At 42.6% G+C, this 20,270-nt stretch overlaps 1 protein-coding gene across 1 annotated transcript in view; it reads left to right on the top strand.

Moving 5' to 3' along the window:
- The first annotated feature begins 1,337 nt into the window (after nucleotides 1-1,337).
- Nucleotides 1,338-20,270, top strand: part of LOC135550966 (gamma-aminobutyric acid receptor subunit beta-2-like) — an 87,199-nt gene continuing 68,266 nt past the window's right edge. Inside the window, exons 1-3 of the mRNA XM_064982275.1 lie at nucleotides 1,338-1,473; nucleotides 1,594-1,685; nucleotides 2,424-2,491. Coding sequence (XP_064838347.1) covers nucleotides 1,391-1,473; nucleotides 1,594-1,685; nucleotides 2,424-2,491 — 243 coding nt within the window. The 5' untranslated portion in view covers nucleotides 1,338-1,390. The remainder of the gene's footprint in view (nucleotides 1,474-1,593; nucleotides 1,686-2,423; nucleotides 2,492-20,270) is intronic.

Genomic DNA, 20,270 nt, shown 5'->3' with positions numbered 1-20,270 from the left:
GGGACCGAGAGACTGAAAAACAGCTTCTATCTCAAGGCCATCAGACTGTTAAACAGCCACCACTAACCTTGAGTGGCTGCTGCCAACATACTGACTCAACTCCAGCCACTTTAATAATGGGAATTGATGGGAATTTATGTAAAATATATCACTAGCCACTTTAAACAATGCCACTTAATATGTTTACATACCCTACATTACTCATCTCATATTAAATGTAAATGTAAATGTATATGTATATACTGTACTCTATATCATAGACTGCATCTTGCCATCTTTATGTAATACATGTATCACTAGCCACTTTTATGTTTACATACCCTACATTACTCATCTCATATGTATATATTGTACTCGATACCATCTACTGCATCTTGCCTATGCCGTTCTGTACCATCACTCATTCATATGTCTTTATGTATATATTCTTTATCCCTTTACACTTGTGTGTATAAGGTAGTAGTTGTGGAATTGTTAGGTTAGATTACTAGTTGGTTATTAGTGCATTATCGGAACTAGAAGCGCAAGCATTTCGCTACCTCGCATTAACATCTGCTAACCATGTGTATGTGACAATTTGTTTTTGATTTGATTTGAAATGCTGCACGGCCAATGCAGAGCTCATATTGACCACGCAACATCCTTAACTCTAATTTCAGAACCATGGACAGTTCCCAACGGGAGTTGAACATTTCCTGATTGACCAAGAGGTTTTCAAGAATGCCATTATATGTTTATTTAGGCTATAAATGTAGTGTTTGAAGGTACTATAAGAAATGTTGCTCCCTCTCCTTTGAACAAACAACTAACAAATACTCCGATGATAACCTAACAATATTTCTGCTCATAATTCTACACCTTTAAAAGCCCTCACGCGCGCTCTCGGAGCTGTGGCTACACATAGCTCACCTCCAACATTTTCAGGGTGCAACAACTACGAATCTGTAAATGCGTGCATTGATGTCAGACAAAGTAGCATATGCAACACCTCATCCTAATTTCTCCTAGTCCTCTTTCCCATGTTCCCACTTCGTTCAGCATGTTGTAGTTTTAAAACATGTTCTTTATTGGAATAAACCATGTGTATTAACGGAATATAAGAAAATAAAGAAAGTAAAGGTTAATCTATATTACGTTTATTTCACAGTTTTACTAAATATTGAATGGCGAGGGAGAAGCATCCGTTTGCCTCACTTACTTGTTGGCTTCACTTTTCCCTTAAATAAAAAAATATCTGTCCTGGAAATTGCTCTGCCACCAGCATCAGCAGCCACTGCTCCTTGATGTTGTGGTAAAGCATGCGCATGCGCCACACATTGGAATTACTGCACTGGCCAGAATAAGTTGGATCACGTCTGTCTTCACTGAAATCCAAAATCATATCAAAACTATGGCGGTGTTGAGAATAAGAACAATGAGATACTTTGGGGTTTGGACCTTCCTCGTAATAGTGGCTGTGGTCTGTGCGCAAAGGTAAGTGGTCGGCATCGATGCTCTTCACTTCGAATGAATATGTTATACACTGTAGAAAACACTTCAATAATGCCTTTGGAAGCTTGCACATCTAAGAATGTATTCCTTCTCCTTCTCTAGGGTCAATGACCCTAGCAATATGTCAATCGTAAAAGAAACTGTGGATAGACTGTTGAAAGGATATGACATTCGCTTGAGGCCAGATTTTGGAGGTAATGCAATTAATTTAATACAAACTGTAATTTACTTTTCAGTTGTCAGCCCTATAACACTCTGTTGTTGCTCTAATTATGTGGATCGTCCAAATCCCTCGTCTTATTTTTTTTTAAAGTTAAACGCACGTAGCCTACCCTTCAGTTTGTCCAGGTAGCCTATACATACATCGACCCTTCAGTTTGTCCAGGTAGCCTATACATACATAGGGCCACCTAGTTCCACGTGTGCTAACGACACGGATTAGGATCACTTTTTAACAAAATACTAGAAGGGTATTAGAAGTTGTAGGCTCAATCAATGATACACCTTTTGACTGTAGTGTCATGGAATGAGATGATAAATTCCCTCACCCATTGTTATGTTGGCGATTGGTGTCTACCTTACGAAGGTTGCTATATCTTTATTCAGGTGTAAAACCCTTGACATTTAGCTGGTACAAATACAAGCTTTCGACATAGGTATACAATTTCAATTTAATCGGAAGCATTTAAACGTAATGAACACAATGCACTGTGTTTTGCGAAGAAACATCAGAGACACTGTGCGCACCTGCTTTTTGAAATCCCATATTGTATGGTGTTATCTGGCTGACAATAAATGAATGACTGATTGCTCGTGTGCTGCTGCTAGGCAGTTGCTATGCAAAGGGTTACATTTGTGGTTTATGATTAATGTTATAAACCAAAAATCATGAAATGGTTAACATTACGGCCCGTTTTGTTGGTTTGTTCTAGGTCCCCCTGTGGGAGTGGGGATGAATATAGACATAGCCAGCATAGACATGGTATCTGAAGTCAATATGGTAAGTACTCGATTATCACTCTCCCAATGGTTTGTGGGCATTGCCCTAATATTATATTCATTGTCTTTCCTAAAGGAAACCCAGTGCACTGCATGGAGTAGGTTACCAGTCAAACCAATGCTGAAATATGTAGTCTTCTCAGAGCTATGACAATCGACCTTTTTAAATTCACACCGATACGCCGAGCCATTAGGTGCATGCTGTTGCTAATTCACCCATAACAGAGTTTCACATCTGTGAATGTTTCCTAACACACGTTTCAGGTTGGAACCTGCATATCAATTTATGGCAGTTGATTATATAATTTCCTGCGGTAATGGATGTACACAACATCTTGCATACCTGTGGTTTGAGTCTTTGTAATGTGTTTACATGTAGTGGAAGTATTTACTAACGTTTTAAGGAACTTATGAAGTGCATACTGAAGTGGAGGCAAAAGTTTTGCTTCATGCAAGAGCATCCCCTAGTGCTATTAGTCAGAACTGCACGTCAGTCGAGAGAGACAGGGTTTCGGGCTCTGCCTGAGAGGTCCCTACACCAATCCTTTGAGAATGTTTTTGACAAAATCCATGGTTATGCTTAGTATCACCATGCCAATCTCTCTGCTAATCTGTGCTATTAGCGTGTTTTTGGTTGTTTTGTCATTTGTACATTTTGAGTGTTGTGGGAAAAGGTATGCCTCCATTGTAGAAGACGGATAAGGCCCCATTTAATGACACTGAAATGGACATGATTATTATCTCTGTGCATATAAATAATGGTATGAATACATATATTTAGATTTCTGTTGAGTAGGATTGCAATGACTGTATTTGGGATGAAATAGCAGGCACTGGGCACGGACGTCACTTCAACGTTGATTCCAGTGTGTGTCCAGTGGGACATGTCTTTGCTCAGGTACATTTCTACTCTACTGGTTGTTAAAAGTATTTTTTCCAGTTGAAATGAGGCTCATCATAGTATGAAGTTAAGAGCACCCAACTGGCTATTTTTGACACAAATACCCAAAGGTCTTAGTTTAAACTGTTGTCATTGTATTTGTCCCCCAGACCAAATGCAATTGTAGTTGGGTTTATTATATAAAATTAGATGTATGAGTAACAAGATGTATGTTTGCTCACAAACATTCTATAATGGTGGAAGTTGCCCTTGTCCTCCATTCATCATAGATCACTGGTCTAGTGCCTTCTACATTTTATTTGTCTGGCTCTGACTTCTGCATGCATTCCTCTGGATTAAACACAGATTTTCACTGTGTAACCAAAGTGAGTTTACCAACGCACCATGAACTGAAGGTTTTGTCATGGTAGGCACCTCTCTGTGGCAATGTGGACTCTCGTCATTCATGGCATTTCATGGGAAACACTCCCTTTATGTGACGACCCCTGTGTGATGGCAAAAAGCTGGCCTTGGTTATGTTTAATCTCCTAATAAACGGCCTAATCCATGGCTCCTGGTTGGCTGAACCCCTGAATGAAGCAGCTGGGTTATTGTTTTAGGTAATGATTTTACCTTTAATGCTTTCAACAAATATGCTCAGCGACTATTGCAGCGTTGTGCTAATCCACAAAGCCAGGCTGGAAGTCAACACAGGAAAGGGATTGTGCTCTTCTAGGTCCTCAGTGGTTGGCCCATCACCCTCTTATCTCTGGGTTGGGACTTTCACACTGCACCTAAAGGAACAGGATTAGTGATAGATCTCACTACACATTCTCCATAGCTGTACCACTCACAGCCAGCCAGTCAGCTAGCCAGCCAGCTGGCCAGTCAACCTGGAAAACAGGCAGCAATACAGGCAGCACCAAATCATACGTCATCTCGAGCAGGGCCTCGTAGAGTCCATTCTATCAATGGATAGAAAAGCCTGTTTCTTTTCTCAATATCTGCTCAAGAGCTTTGGCCCTATAGTCCATCTAGGTCAGATCTCAATGTGTTTCCCCACTCCAGTCCATCTAGGTCAGATCTCAAGGTGTTTCCACACTCCAGCCCATCTAGGTCAGATCTCAAGGTGTTTCCACACTCCAGCCCATCTAGGTCAGATCCCCCCACTCCATCTCCCCACTCCAGCCCATCTAGGTCAGATCTCAAGGTGTTTCCACACTCCAGCCCATCTAGGTCAGATCTCAAGGTGTTTCCCCACTCCAGCCCATCTAGGTCAGATCTCAAGGTGTTTCCCCACTCCAGCCCATCTAGGTCAGATCTCAAGGTGTTTCCACACTCCAGCCCATCTAGGCTCAGATCTCAAGGTGTTTCCACACTCCAGCCCATCTAGGTCAGATCTCAAGGTGTTTCCCCATCCAGCCCATCTAGGTCAGGTGTTTCCACACTCCAGCCCATCTAGGTCAGATCTCAAGGTGTTTCCCCTCAGCCCATCAACTCCAGCCCATCCAGCCCATCTAGGTCAGATCTCAAGGTGTTTCCACACTCCAGCCCATCTAGGTCAGATCTCAAGGTGGTCAGATCTCAAGGTGTTTCCACACTCCAGCCCATCTAGGCCAGATCTCAAGGTGTTTCCACACTCCAGCCCATCTAGGTCAGATCTCAAGGTGTTTCCACACTCCAGCCCAAGGTGTTTCCACACTCTCTAGGTCAGCCCATCAAGGCCAGATCTCAAGGTGTTTCCCACTCCAGCCCATCGAGGCCAGATCTCAAGGTGTTTCCCACTCCAGCCCATCTAGGTCAGATCTCAAGGTGTTTCCACACTCCAGCCCATCTAGGCCAGATCTCAGATCTGTTTCCCACTCCAGCCCATCGAGGTCAGATCTCAAGGTGTTTCCCCACTCCAGCCCATCGAGGCCAGATCCCCACTCCAGCCCATCAAGGTGTGTTTCCCCACTCCAGCCCATCGAGGCCAGATCGCAAGGTGTTTCCCCACTCCAGCCCATCGAGGCCAGATCGCAAGGTGTTTCCCCACTCCAGCCCATCGAGGCCAGATCGCAAGGTGTTTCCCCACTCCAGCCCATCGAGGCCAGATCGCAAGGTGTTTCCCCCAGCCCATCAGATTGCCCATCCCAGATCCAAGGTGTTTCCCCCACCCATCAGCCCATCTAGGCCAGATCTCCAGCCCATCTAGGCCAGATCTCAAGGTGTTTCCCCACTCCAGCCCATCGAGGCCAGATCACAAGGTGTTTCCCCACTCCTGCAGCAAAGGTCCAAATCTGACTCTCTGGTGGCTCCTCTTTCATGTCCTCTTAAGATCACAGCTGGGATTCAGATGCTTTCTTCTTCTCTATCAACTCAGAACACATAGTTGGTTGAAAGAAAACTTCCAGTTCTCTCATCTCTACTGACAACCTATCATTTTCTACTGTCCTCCATGGTACTCTGTTGCCCTACAGTATCTAGTGCAGTGTTGCCCTACAGTGTCGAGTGCAGTGTTGCCCTACAGTGTCTAGTGCAGTGTTGCTCTACAGTATCTAGTGCAGTGTTGCCCTACAGTATCTAGTGCAGTGTTCCCCTACAGTTTCTAGTGCAGTGTTGCCCTACAGAATCTAGTGCAGTGTTGCCCTACAGTATCTAGTGTAGTGTTGCCCTACAGTGTCGAGTGCAGTGTTGCCCTACAGTGTCTAGTGCAGTGTTTCCCTACAGTATCTAGTGCAGTGTTGCCCTACAGTATCTAGTGCAGTGTTGCCCTACAGTATCTAGTGCAGTGTTGCCCTCCACTGTATTTTATAGTGTCATTTCTTTCTTTTTTTTCTTCTTTTCTTCCACATTGAGCCATATTACTGTTGACGGAGTCGTTTTATTGCTGAAGACTATGCCAACAGTATCCACAGGGAAAGAAATACACACTGATGAGGATGAGCCAAACAACAGAAATACCATTATTGATGTAGATAAAGGCCAAGAGGAGCTTATTGATCACTTGAGAAGGTGTTCAGAGTGCAGAGCCCTCCATTTCGGAGCACAACACATTCAACTCATGGCAGCTGACGAGATCCAGATATCATGGTTCAGAACAGACTGTGCTGTGTCAAAGGATGACTATACTGTATGATTTTAGTGATTGAGAGATAGAACTAAGCATTAAGGCACCATGGCTGATGGCTATTCTTATTCGCGACACAAAGCAGACACACAGCCCATAGCCGTGGTATATTAGCGATATACTGTACCACAAACTTCTTCGGTGCCTTATTGCTATTATAAACAGTAAAAATAACAGGAAACAGTAATTAGAATAGTAAAAATAAATGTTTTGTCATACCCTATCTACATGGTCTCATATAACACAGCTTTCAGCCAATCAGCATTCAGGGCTCAAACCACCCAGTTCATAATGTGGAGTAACATTTGTCCAAGGCGTGTTTATGTTGGCATAGCTGGACACATTTATTGTAATACGTTTCATATATTGTAGTCTGAGTGCTATGGCAAATCTTTCATTGAGTCTGAACTTGTCTGTGTTATGATGGTTTATTGATGGGCATTTGAATCAAGAGAGGAAGTGTATACAGAAAGAAGATCCACAATCTCTCATCCAGTTTAGGAGAGGTTTAAAACAACATTCTCTCTTCATCTAATGCAGTGTGAATCTGTTTCGCAGCGTTCCAATGGAATGGCGACTGTGGGCAGAACTGCGGTGCCTAGTGAGTGGTTGTTCAATATGTTTGGAATAGGAGTGAAATAGGCTTGCATCACAGACACATCACCGTGGGTTGATGAGATATTTACCCATCTTAATTGAATCATAAATTACCTGATTTAATCTGTGGATGGATGATAAGAGAAACTCCAGAAGATATATTGAAATAAACAAAGGAACTTCAATGTATTACTGTGCTGTCATCACTTACAATGTGTCTGACATGACTCATGAAGCTGATATTGTTAGTTAGCATATGTCAGCTTGCTGAGCGCAGCAGTAATTTCTGTCACATTGACCCTTTAGCAATATGACGTTTAATTAGCATACTGCTAGCCTAATGGTCCAGTCTGTTTGTGCTTTAACCATGGCAAGGATATACATATTGGCTGCTGTATGGGACTAGGCTAGCCAATAGCATAAGCCTTTCAAAAAGCCTTTGGATAAAGTCTACAATAGAGCCTGTGCGTGGGGATGTATCAGTTTTGTAGGACTGGTCATAGGGTTGGTCTGACTGGCTCATTCCTGGCCCCCTAATATGTTGCTGGTCTCCAGTCATGATTACTCATCAAGTTGTAATGTGAAATGACTGTTGCGTTACGTAATGGACAAAATGCAATAGAGGTTATCTCCGTAAGGGATGTAGAAGATATTTCAGACTAGATGCTACTGTAGAGTGCTACGTATGGCACATACAAATCTCTCGTGTGCAGATTTTGTAACATAAATGGTACCAAAGATCTGTCATGATACAATGAGATGCGTGAGATAACAGGCAGTATTAGTTCTGGTGCTTTGGATAAATCACGATTTGGCAGGTGCTAGCATCTTTCGAATTTTGGAAGTGGAGAGGACAGTTGGGCCATAGACTTGCCAGTTACGTGCAAAGAGAGAGGATGGAACTGTTCGTTCAGGTTGTGATCTCTTCTCTTCACACACGCTGTGTGAACCCAAAACGTAATCGAGCATCTGACCAATTACACAAGACTTCAGTTCTGGGTTAACCGAGATTAAGCACATGCATATGTGCCACAGTCTCTCTATTGACACTGTTTGACACACAAACACTCCCTTATATAAACGTGTATGTACTTTCTGCAATGATGGTTCCATTGAAACAGAAGCTCATGCCTTGCTTTACTGTGGGTTATACAATGACATTAGAGATGATCCTTACTGTGGGTTATACAATGACATTAGAGATGTTCCTTACTGTGGGTTATACAATGACATTAGATATGATCCTTACTGTGGGTTATACAATGACATTAGAGATGATCCTTACTGTGGGTTATACAATGACATTAGAGATGATCCTTACTGTGGGTTATACAATGACATTAGAGATGATCCTTACTGTGGGTTATACAATGACATTAGATATGATCCTTACTGTGGGTTATACAATGACATTAGAGATGATCCTTACTGTGGGTTATACAATGACATTAGATATGATCCTTACTGTGGGTTATACAATGACATTAGAGATGATCCTTACTGTGGGTTATACAATGACATTAGATATGATCCTTACTGTGGGTTATACAATGACATTAGAGATGATCCTTACTGTGGGTTATACAATGACATTAGAGATGATCCTTACTGTGGGTTATACAATGACATTAGAGGTGATCCTTACTGTGGGTTATACAACAACATTAGAGATGATCATTACTGTGGGTTATACAATGACATTAGGGATAATCTTTACTGTGGGTTATACAATGACATTAGGGATAATCTTTACTGTGGGTTATTCAACAACATTAGAGATGATCCTTACTGTGGGTTATACAATGACATTAGGGATAATCTTTACTGTGGGTTATACAATGACATTAGGGATAATCTTTACTGTGGGTTATTCAACAACATTAGGGATGATCTTTACTGTGGGTTATTCAACAACATTAGGGATCATCTTTACTGTGGGTTATTCAACAACATTAGGGATGATCTTTACTGTGGGTTATTCAACAACATTAGGGATCATCTTTACTGTGGGCTATTCAACAACATTAGGGATGATCTTTACTGTGGGTTATGATACATGTTGATAGTGAATCATCTGTATTGGCTGGGCTAGTCTTCTGTACTCAATGACATGCTCAATGACATGTACAGTATCGAGAAACCATCCTTCCAAATCTTGTCTCGCTGACTAAGCGAGCGAAGCCTGGGCTTCAGAGACTAGTGTAAAGCTAACTGTTTGCCAACCAAAGCCTTTTAGAAAGGAACAAGTGGAAGAGGAGTTTCACAGGGAAGGCTTATAAATTTGCCCCCCCCCCCGATCTACTCAATTCTCATTCTTCATGTGATTCATGTGATTAGCCTGTAATCCTGACTGAGACATTACATGTCTTTTTAACAGTTAAAGGTCCTAATAATACTGCATAATCCCTTTTAGTAAAAATACTAAACTGCCATGAATTACATTTTCTGAAAAAATGTTAACTAATAAAAAATATTCAGTTTTAGTGTTTATAGTTTTTTTTCATCAGTAGAGGAGAAAATAATTTCAGTTTTGCGCTGCACTCGATATAAGCAGTGGCCCAAAGATTGAAATGGAACAATTCACTTTCTAGCGGACCAAACTAATGCACAGTACACTGTGGCCTGAGCCAGTTATCACTTTGTTTTCTATTCTTTTTAAAAACGCTTTGACGTATTGCCTGTTACATGGCGAATGGTTTCATTTTCAGTTCACTTGCCCTGTAATGGTTTCTTGGCTCCCTTTCACTCAAAGGCCTTTTACCTCAGGCCTGTTTCACCTGCCTCTTCCACCTGACAGCCAGGGGAGATAACCACTGCTGGGCCCATCAACAAATAGCACTGTCACAGGCAGGCCCACTGGCTTTGTATATATTGCATATGCATGTATCATTCAGGGAAAAGTATGTGCTGAGGGAATTCACGAGAGAGAGTGGGTTTATGTGGGTAAGGAGAGGAGAGCAACATCAGCACATACTGCATTTTACATAATTCATTAGCTTTTGTTTGGATACGTCCCTGTAGAATTTGGGATCAATTGTATATCCAGTCGTTCGCTCGATAGTACATTTAAGAAAGTGTAATTTCAAGTGGATTGCTCATATGTATGCTAATAATGAGTTCACTATCAATGCAAATGCACAGCACATTGATTCATTATGATGATGATGGCTTTACGTTCTTACATCCCACCCTCCCTCACCATCTCCACCCCTCCCTTTACCACACTGTAGGCTTTCTCAAGGGCTTCCACTTCTTTCAAGGGGATCCCCATAGAGGTTCCCTGCTGACTCAACCTGCATTTAATTACTCTACTCTATTGCTGGAAGAAACGTCAGTTTGGCCGGAGGTCATGCCCAGTGAATGGTCAGCCAGACAACATAGAGGAGTGTTCACTCTTATTCAGAGAGACAGACAAAAGACAGTTTACATAGTGATGACATAAGGTTTACACATACAGTACCAGTCAAAAGTTTGGACACACCTACTCATTGAAGGGTTTTTCTTTATTTTTACTATTTTCTACAGGAAAGGAAGACGCAGAGTTCTCTCTGCTGCAGATCCCAAATAAATGCTTCACAGAGTTCAAGTTACAGACACATCTCAACATCAACTGTTCAGAGGAGACTGTGTGAATCAGGCCTTCATAGTCGAATTGCTTTTGACTGGTACCACTACTAAAGGACAGCAATAAGAAGAAGAGACTTGCTTGGGCCAAGAAACACAAGCAATGGACATTAGACAGGTGGAAATCTGTCCTTTGGTCTGATGAGTCCAATTGCCATATCTTTGTGAGACGCAGAGTAGGTGAACTGATGATCTCCACATGTGTGGTTCGCACCGTGAAGCATGGAGGAGGAGGTGTGATGGTATGGGGGTGTTTTGCTGGTGACACTGTCTGTGATTTATTTAGAATTCAAGGCACACATAACCAGCATGGCTACTACAGCATTCTGCAGTGATACGCCATCCCATCGGGTTTTCACTTAGTGGGACTTTCATTTGTTTTTCAACAAGACAATGACCCAAAACACACCTCCAGGCTGTGTAAGGGCTATTCGACCAAGAAGGAGCGTGATTGGGCTGCATCAGATGACCTGGCCTCCACAATCACCCAACCTCATCCCAATTGAGATGGTTCGGAATGAGTTGAACCGCAGAGTGAAGGAAGAGCAGCCAAGAAGTGCTTAGGATATGTGGGAACTCCTTCGAGACTGTTGAAAAAGCATTCCAGGTGAAGCTGGTTGAGAGAATTCCAAGAGTGTGCAAAACTGTCATCAAGGCAAAGGGTGGCTACTTTGAAGAAGCTCAAATATAAAATATATTTTGATTTATTTGACACCTTTTTTTGGTTAATACATGAGAAACCATTCAATGAGTGCTATAGGTGTGTCCAAACCTCTGACGGGCACTGTATAAACTACTAATGAGTTGGTCAACAGATGAAACTGTTGTTGGTCTTGATGTCTATACTCTCTGACTCTCTGGAGTTTGAGTTATTGGGAGCCTTGGTGATGATAGAACCAGAATGTCCCACTCCCTCTGTGTGTCACAGAACAGGGTTCTCAAGGGAACTTTTGTTTTGCATAGTCTGTGTTTGTCTCAGAGAAAACTACTTTGCTGATTGTAATCGAAAAGACACTAGACTTTTGTAGTTTAATTGAAAAGTGAAATTGAAACCAGTTTATTGACCTCTTCCTTCTGTGGAACTCTGCAGAGAGGCGTGGTAGTGGTAGTGGGCGTGCTCTGACCAAAAATGTTGCTATATCAATAGCTAATTTCCTGCAATTCCACACATTTTGCCATGGGGGCTGAGATTTAAAAAAAAACTGAAAACATTTAAGCTAATTTCCTGGAATACTACACGGCCTCTTTATGGCTATATTACCTTCCTAATATTGGTATGTCACTGTTTACATGATGAGGCTATTGCGTGATAGGAATGAGAATGTTGAAGATTGGTATGTCACCGTTTACATGGTGAGGCTATTGCGTGATAGGAATGAGAATGTTGAAGATTGGTATGTCACCGTTTACATGGTGAGGCTATTGCGTTATAGGAATGAGAATGTTGAAGATTGCCCTCTGCACTTTACATCATTGATAATTATTTTGTAATATGAAACCTGTAGATTTAGGAATATTGAGGAAAGTTTGAAATGAAAGTTTATTAGTTATTTTCTATACTTTATTTGGTAGTTTTAAGTGAGTATCAAATCAAATCAAATTTTATTTGTCACATACACATGGTTAGCAGATGTTAATGCGAGTGTAGCGAAATGCTTGTGCTTCTAGTTCCGACAATGCAGTAATAACCAACAAGTAATCTAACTAACAATTCCAAAACTACTGTCTTATACACAAGTGTAAGGGGATAAAGAATATGTACATAAAGATATATGAATGAGTGATGGTACAGAGCAGCATAGGCAAGATACAGTAGATGGTATCGAGTACAGTATATACATATGAGATGAGTATGTAAACAAAGTGGCATAGTTAAAGTGGCTAGTGATACATGTATTACATAAAGATGCAGTAGATGATATAGAGTACAGTATATATGTATACATATGAGATGAATAATGTAGGGTATGTAAACATTATATTAGGTAGCATTGTTTAAAGTGGCTAGTGATACATGTATTACATAAAGATGCAGTAGATGATATAGAGTACAGTATATATGTCAGGGATTTCCTCCTCTTCTTCCGAAGAGGAGAGGCGAAAAGGATCAGAGGACCAATAAGCGGCGTGGTAAGTGTCCATGGTTCCTTTTAATACGTAATGTACACATGAACAACTGACTACATAAAACAAGAAATGTGAAAACCCTAACAGTCCTATCTGGTGCAAACACAGAGACAGGAACAACCACCCACAAACACACAGTGAAACCCAGGCTACCTAAGTATGATTCTCAATCAGAGACAACTAATGACACCTGCCTCTGATTGAGAACCATACTAGGCCGAAACATAGAAATACCCAAAATATAGAACAAACAAACACAGACTGCCCACCCAACTCACGCCCTGACCATACTAAATAACGACAAAGGAAATAAAGGTCAGAACGTGACAATATACGTATACATATGAGATGAATAATGTAGGGTATGTAAACATTATATTAGGTAGCATTGTTTAAAGTGGCTAGTGATATATTTTACATAATTTCCCATCAATTCCCATTATTAAAGTGGCTGGAGTTGAGTCAGTGTGTTGGCAGCAGCCACTCATTGTTAGTGGTTGCTGTTTAACAGTCTGATGGCCTTGAGATAGAAGCTGTTTTTCAGTCTCTCGGTCCCAGCTTTGATGCACCTGTACTGACCTCGCCTTTTGGATGATAGCGGGGTGAACAGGCAGTGGCTCGGGTGGTTGTTGTCCTTGATGATCTTTATGGCCTTCCTGTAACATCGGGTGGTGTAGGTGTCCTGGAGGGCAGGTAGTTTGCCCCCAGTGATGCGTTGTGCAGACCTCACTACCCTCTGGAGAGCCTTACGGTTGTGGGCGGAGCAGTTGCCATACCAGGCGGTGATACAGCCCGCCAAGATGCTCTCGATTGTGCATCTGTAGAAGTTTGTGAGTGCTTTTGGTGACAAGCCGAATTTCTCCTGAGGTTGAAGAGGCGCTGCTGCGCCTTCTTCACAATGCTGTCTGTGTGAGTGGACCAATTCAGTTTGTCTGTGATGTGTATGCCGAGGAACTTAAAACTTACTACCCTCTCCACTACTGTTCCATCGATGTGGATAGGGGGGTGTTCCCTCTGCTGTTTCCTGAAGTCCACAATAATCTCCTTAGTTTTGTTGACGTTGAATGTGAGGTTATTTTCCTGACACCACACTCCGAGGGCCCTCACCTCCTCCCTGTAGGCCGTCTCGTCGTTGTTGGTAATCCTACCACTGTTGTGTCATCCGCAAACGTGATGATTGAGTTGGAGGCGTGCGTGGCCACGCAGTCGTGGGTGAACAGGGAGTACAGGAGAGGGCTCAGAATGCACCCTTGTGGGGCCCCAGTGTTGAGGATGAACAGCATTCTCACATAGGTATTCCTCTTGTCCAGATGGGTTATGGCTGTGTGCAGTGTGGTTGAGATTGCATCGTCTGTGGACCTATTTGGGCGGTAAGCAAATTGGAGTGGGTCTAGGGTGTCAGGTAGGGTGGAGGTTATATGGTCCTTGACTAGTCTCTCAAAGCACTTCATGATGACGGAAGTGAGTGCTACGGGGCGGTAGTCGTTTAGCTCAGTTACTTTAGCTTTCTTGGGAACAGGAACAATGGTGGCCCTCTTGAAGCATATGGGAACAGCAGACTGGTATCGGGATTGATTGAATATGTCCGTAAACACACCAGCCAGCTGGTCTGCGCATGCTCTGAGGGCGCGGCTGGGGATGCCGTCTGGGCCTGCAGCCTTGCGAGGGTTAACACGTTTAAATGTTTTACTCACCTCGGCTGCAGTGAATGAGAGTCCGCATGTTTTCGTTGCAGGCCGTGTCAGTGGCACTGTATTGTCCTCAAAGCGGGCAAAAAAGATATTTAGTCTGCCTGGGAGCAAGACATCCTGGTCCGTGACTGGGCTGGTTTTCTTTCTGTAGTCTGTGATTGACTGTAGACCCTGCCACCCTGTAGGTGGGGAGTTCCTGTTCATTATTATTATATCATTATTACCCATAAAGTTGCTATGTAGATTTTTTTTTACCAGCGAAGAGATGTGTGGAGGGCCATGTCACATGACCATCTCCTCCATTACACATATGAGTCACAAGCTAAGGCGAGCGATATGACAATTAATGGCTGACTTAACATAACACAAGCCTCTGAGCTTTGATATGTCCCTCTTTCATTTCACCAGCTTTACTGAAATGAATATCTGAAAAGCTATAAACCTCTTCACTGTATATGCAGCACACCAGCCTTTATTATTATAGTTAATGAAACAAATGGCAGCTTGTTACAGTTAAGAGGCAATTGCGATTCGGATAGGAAATGTTCATGTTTCCGTGTGAATCATTTGCCTTAGTGGATTTATTACGTTGGAGATTCCAGCACGCAGGCTTCCATCAAGCACCATTTAAAAATGATGTTTGAAAGCTAAGAGGTCTTTCTAATGGTAGACTGTGGTCCTACTGTATGTTGAGCTTCGTCCTCACCTTACAGTACGTGATAGGGTTTTATTATTCATTATAGGAAAAGGTCTTCTGAGTCGTCTGGATATACAGACACATGCGGTTGCTGTGTATTGTGCTTGCAGAACAATACAGTAGTATCTAGTACATTGTCAAATGTGAAATCGTAATCATCAAACATTGATCATTTTTTTCGATGGTCTTGGTGTATGTAAGTGGCCACATTATTTCCACACAATTAAACAATGACATTCTGCTTTTAATTAGATGCAACAAGATGAACACTCCCAAATTAAACTGTCTCGAGCACTCATGGCAGGAAGTTCACACTGCAGATTCAACAAGACTATAATTATCAACTTGACTTCTAATTGTTGGAGGCACCCACTTGTCTGCTCTGGTAAGGGATGCTTCTCATGGCTCATTATACATACAGGCTGTAATGTCCAGTCTCTGTAGTATTAGTGTCATTATATAGTTCAGCCATTATATAGTTCAATGGGCCACCTGCTTGTCCATTACAATCATGTGACGAGGTTCACCCACACTGTTGGTTGTGGAGCCCCCTAGAACTGTTGGTTATCCTCTTGTTGGTCATTTTTGGGACACTGACGAGACTGGTGAATTTGAACAGCTGCCGGGACGTAGGCCTAGTTAGCTAGCATGTGTCATAAGTCTGACTTAACTGTGCTCCTATCACAGGCCGTAGAGGCTGTAGATGGTAATGATAATGACTGTCATTACCAACCATTATCTGTCATTGTCAGTCATTATTATCAGGCATGTGAACCGGGGAATTCTCTAGCAGGTATTGCATTGAGACAGAGGGAGTGACAAAGAGAATGTCTGTCACTCATTTAACATTTGTTCCTAGAGCTTCAACTTGCTCTAGAATCACTGTTGATTGGCCCTGGCCTACAGCCATTCTTAGTTGTCAATTCACTATGCCTGTGTGCAGAGTTAGCTGGGCTGAAGTTGGGAGAGGCTTTATAGTACCAGAATTATACCTGCTCATCGTCAGTAAGGCCCACATCTGCTGACCCTGACCCTCTATGCCAAGTTTCTATACTGTCTGTTCAAGTTCTTTTTCATGTTGTTTCGCTTTCTCAAATACTCTGTTATGCGTCACTCGTCCACAACAGTCTGCACACCCTAACTGCTTCCTCTCTCCCCTTCATCCACTCTTCATATACATAGCCCATATCCTCTCTTGTGTATCATGTGTTGCTTGCTGTTCCTCCCCTGCCATCTCTCCTTCCCACTCCACCTTTTAGTTTCAGACCCACTCTCATGCTACATCTCTCTCTAATGCTGATGGGTTTTTGATGGGTGCCAGCTGAAAACACTTGGATTCACAGCTGTGAAAGACAGCTGGCCCTAGAACTAATTTCAGTAATCATGGAAAGGATTGGAAAACCCTTGAAAGTATTGGAAATAGTTTTGAAACTCAGCATTTTGTAGCTAAGAGATGTGTGAGGATGACGAAGGGATTCCTATGGGGCCTAAATGATGGTACCCATGGTGAGTGTGAGATTGGGATAGATGGGGGCAGCAGAGGAGGGTGTTTAGCCTTGAAGGAACATAGACAGTCTGACAGAATGCTGCTGGATGAGCCTCTTACGTAGCCTAGCATCGAACGGCTAGGGGGACTGTAGTCTAGCTATACCCTCATGCTACTCTAGCAGCAATCACACGCACAGTGACAAACACTAATGATATGCTTCTTACATTATTATTAATGATGCAGCAGAGATGGCTTATCATGCAATTAGGGAGTGTGCTCCAAATGTCAAGGGAAGGCAGGCATGTAATCGATTCCCTGTGGTTAGACTACAGTGGTAATGAACTGATTCAGAGGTGCTGCTGTCAGTGAACGATGAGCTGGGATGTTTAGCACTTCGGCTGCTGCTGCGTCATATTTGCTTGTCACACAGTACCGTTGGGAATTGAGAACATATTGTCTTGTGCCGCTCATTGTGGAACGATAATCTCCCCACCTGTCCTCTAGCAGCGTTCGATAAAGGCCAAGGCCGGCACTACGGAATGGATTAGACGGAGTGACAAATGAAAGTGGGTTAATCGCCGCCAGTGCCACTCTCTGTGCTGTTCGTGATGCAGCACAAACTAAATGCGCTCTATTTCTTTCTCTTTAATACTAACACTGCTCGTCGGTATGTATCCTCTAACATGTGACTTTCTCTCTGTCACTGAGTGCTGGGGTGAATATGGTACTGGGGTGAAGGAACACACAAACCTAGATTTGTCTGTTGGATAAGTAGCTGACACATCTGACTGATGTATTTCTCTTCAGATATTTCTCATGGGGTTTTCAATAGACTGTGGGACTAGGATGGAAGGTAAAGATTGGAAAGGAAGTCCAGTATTTCTTACCTATGAATGTGTAGAAACAATAAGTAAAACCTAATTCATAATTATATAGCACTGTAGGGATTCAATATCAATACCCCCACTATCAGATACTAATTTGCCAATCGACTCTGACTCTTGAGAGACCACAAAAGACTGTAACAGTAAAAATACTATAGCTGGAATGAGACACGCTCTACCCTGAGCTACTGGCCTCTCCCTCTCTGCGTGTGTTGTGGAAAGCAAAGATAACCACTCCAGTGTTACTGTGCATTATTAGAAGATTAATCAAGCTACAGTATGTTTGCAGGCTTGAGTGTGAAGTAGCTGCGGCACACAGTTATTTCGTATGGAGTGTTAGCGCTGTGCCTGTGACTGCAGTGGTAGTCATATCAGTCAGACACGGTGTGATGTACAGAGGTGAGATGAGGTGTTGCTGCTCACGCTGACAAGAGATGGAGTGTCATCCTTCTGCTGTCCCAATGCGTTATGTCATCAAGGACTCTGATTGGCTATTCTCAGAGCCACCTTTGAACAAGCTGTATCTGTTGGTTGTTTTTCCCACACTGAGTTTAGCTCGGTAAACATTTTTTTTAAAGAATTGACTGTTGTCAACGATCAAATGCACTGTATCTAAAGAGACTTGTCACATCACTGTATTTCTCTTCAGATGGGATGATTGCATTTAGTGAGTAAACCTGTAACCATGTTGCTCTTAGACAATTGCCCCAAAAATACTGGTAAAACATTAGCTTGCTGTCTTACATACAATGGAAGAATACAACCAGTATAGTTATTCCCCCCTCAAGCAATCAAGCAGGCTAAACGTTGGTACAGGGACAAAGTTGAGTCCCAGTTCAACGGCTCAGACACGAGACGTATGTGGCAGGGTCTACAAACAATTACGGACTATAAAAGGAAAACCAGCCAGGTCTTGCTTCCGAACAGGCTGAACACCTTCTTCGCTCACTGATGGGTCACGGTTTTGTCTCACCAGGGGTGATGGTCAGAATCGCATTTATCGTCAAAGGAATGAGTGTTACACCGAGGCCTGTACTCGATTTGGAGGTGGAGTGCCCGTCATGGTCTGGGGTGGTGTGTCACAGCATCATCGGACTGATCTTGTTGTCATTGCAGGCAATCTCAATGCTGTGCGTTACAGGGAATACATCCTCCTCCCTCATGTGGTACCCTTCCTGCAGGCTCATCCTGACATGACCCTCCAGCATGGCAATGCCACCAGCCGTACTGCTCATTCTGTGCGTGATTTCCTGCAAGACAGGAATGTCAGTGTTCTGCCATGGCCAGCGAAGAGTCCGAATCTCAATCCCATTGAGCATGTCTGGAACCTGTTGGATCAGAGGGTGAGGGCTAGGGCCATTCCCCCCAGAAATGTCCGGGAACTTGCAGGTGCCTTGGTAGAAGAGTGGGGTAACATCTCACAGTAAGAACTGAAAAATCCGGTGCAGTACATGAGGAGGAGATGCACTGCAGTACTTAATGCAGCTGGTGGCCACACCAGATACTGACTGTTACTTTTGATTTTGACCCCCCCTTTGTTCAGGGACACATTATTCCATTTATGTTAGTCACATGTCTATGGAACTTGTTCAGTTTATGTCTCAGTTGTTGAATCTTGTTATGTTCATACAAATATTTAAACATGTATATTTAAACATTGCTGAAATAAACGCAGTTGATAGTGAGAGGACAATTCTATATTATGTCACTGTATCTTCCAATGTCCAATGTTGCTCTGACATATATGTGTATATATTCTTAATCCATTCCTTACTTAGATGTACATGTGTTTGGGGTATATGTTGTGAAACTGTTAGTTATGACTGCACTGTCAGATCTAGAAGCATAAGCATTTCGCTACACCCGCATCTGCTAACCATGTGTATGTGACCAATATAATTTGATTTGATTTACTGTACAAATTCCTGATTTTGTCTCTTTCTTCCTCAAGAGGAAGCAGACAGGAAAATTAACCAAAGAAGAAGTTAGGTGCTCTCTGGGCCAAGCGGTCAGTAGCTACAGTGGCTTGCGAAAGTATTCACCCTCCTTGACATTTTTCCTATTTTGTTGCCTGACAACCTTGAATTTAAATTGATTTTTGTGGGGTTTGTATAATTTGATTTACACAACATGCCTACCACTTTGAAGATGCAAAATATGTTTTATTATGAAGCAAACAAGAAATAAGACAAAAAACAGAACATTTGAGCGTGGATAACTATTCACCCCCCCCACCCCCCAAAGTCAACACTTTGTAGAGACACCTTTTCCAGCAATTACAGCTGCAAGTCTTTTGGGGTATGTCTCTATAAGCTTGGCACATCTAGCCACTCAAATTCTTGCCATTCTTCAAGGCAAAACTGCTCCAGCTCCTTCAAGTTGGATTGGTTCCGCTGGTTTACAGCAATCTTTAAGTCATACCACAGATTCCCAATTGGATTGAGGTCTGGGCTTTGACGTTTAAAGATGTTTAAATATTTCCCCTTAAACCACTCAAGTGTTGCTTTAGCAGTATGCTTAGGGTCATTGTCCTGCTGGAAGGAGAACCTCCGTCCCAGTCTCAAATCTGTGGAAGACTGAAACAGGTTTCCCTCAAGAATTTCCCTGTGTTTATCTCCATCCATCATTCCTTCAATTCTAACCAGTTTCCCAGTCCCTGCCGATGAAAAACATCCCCATGGC

The sequence above is a fragment of the Oncorhynchus masou genome, chromosome 12, assembly GCF_036934945.1.
Source record: "Oncorhynchus masou masou isolate Uvic2021 chromosome 12, UVic_Omas_1.1, whole genome shotgun sequence".
Lineage (NCBI taxonomy): Eukaryota > Metazoa > Chordata > Actinopteri > Salmoniformes > Salmonidae > Oncorhynchus > Oncorhynchus masou.
This window is presented reverse-complemented; position numbering and strand designations above follow the sequence as displayed.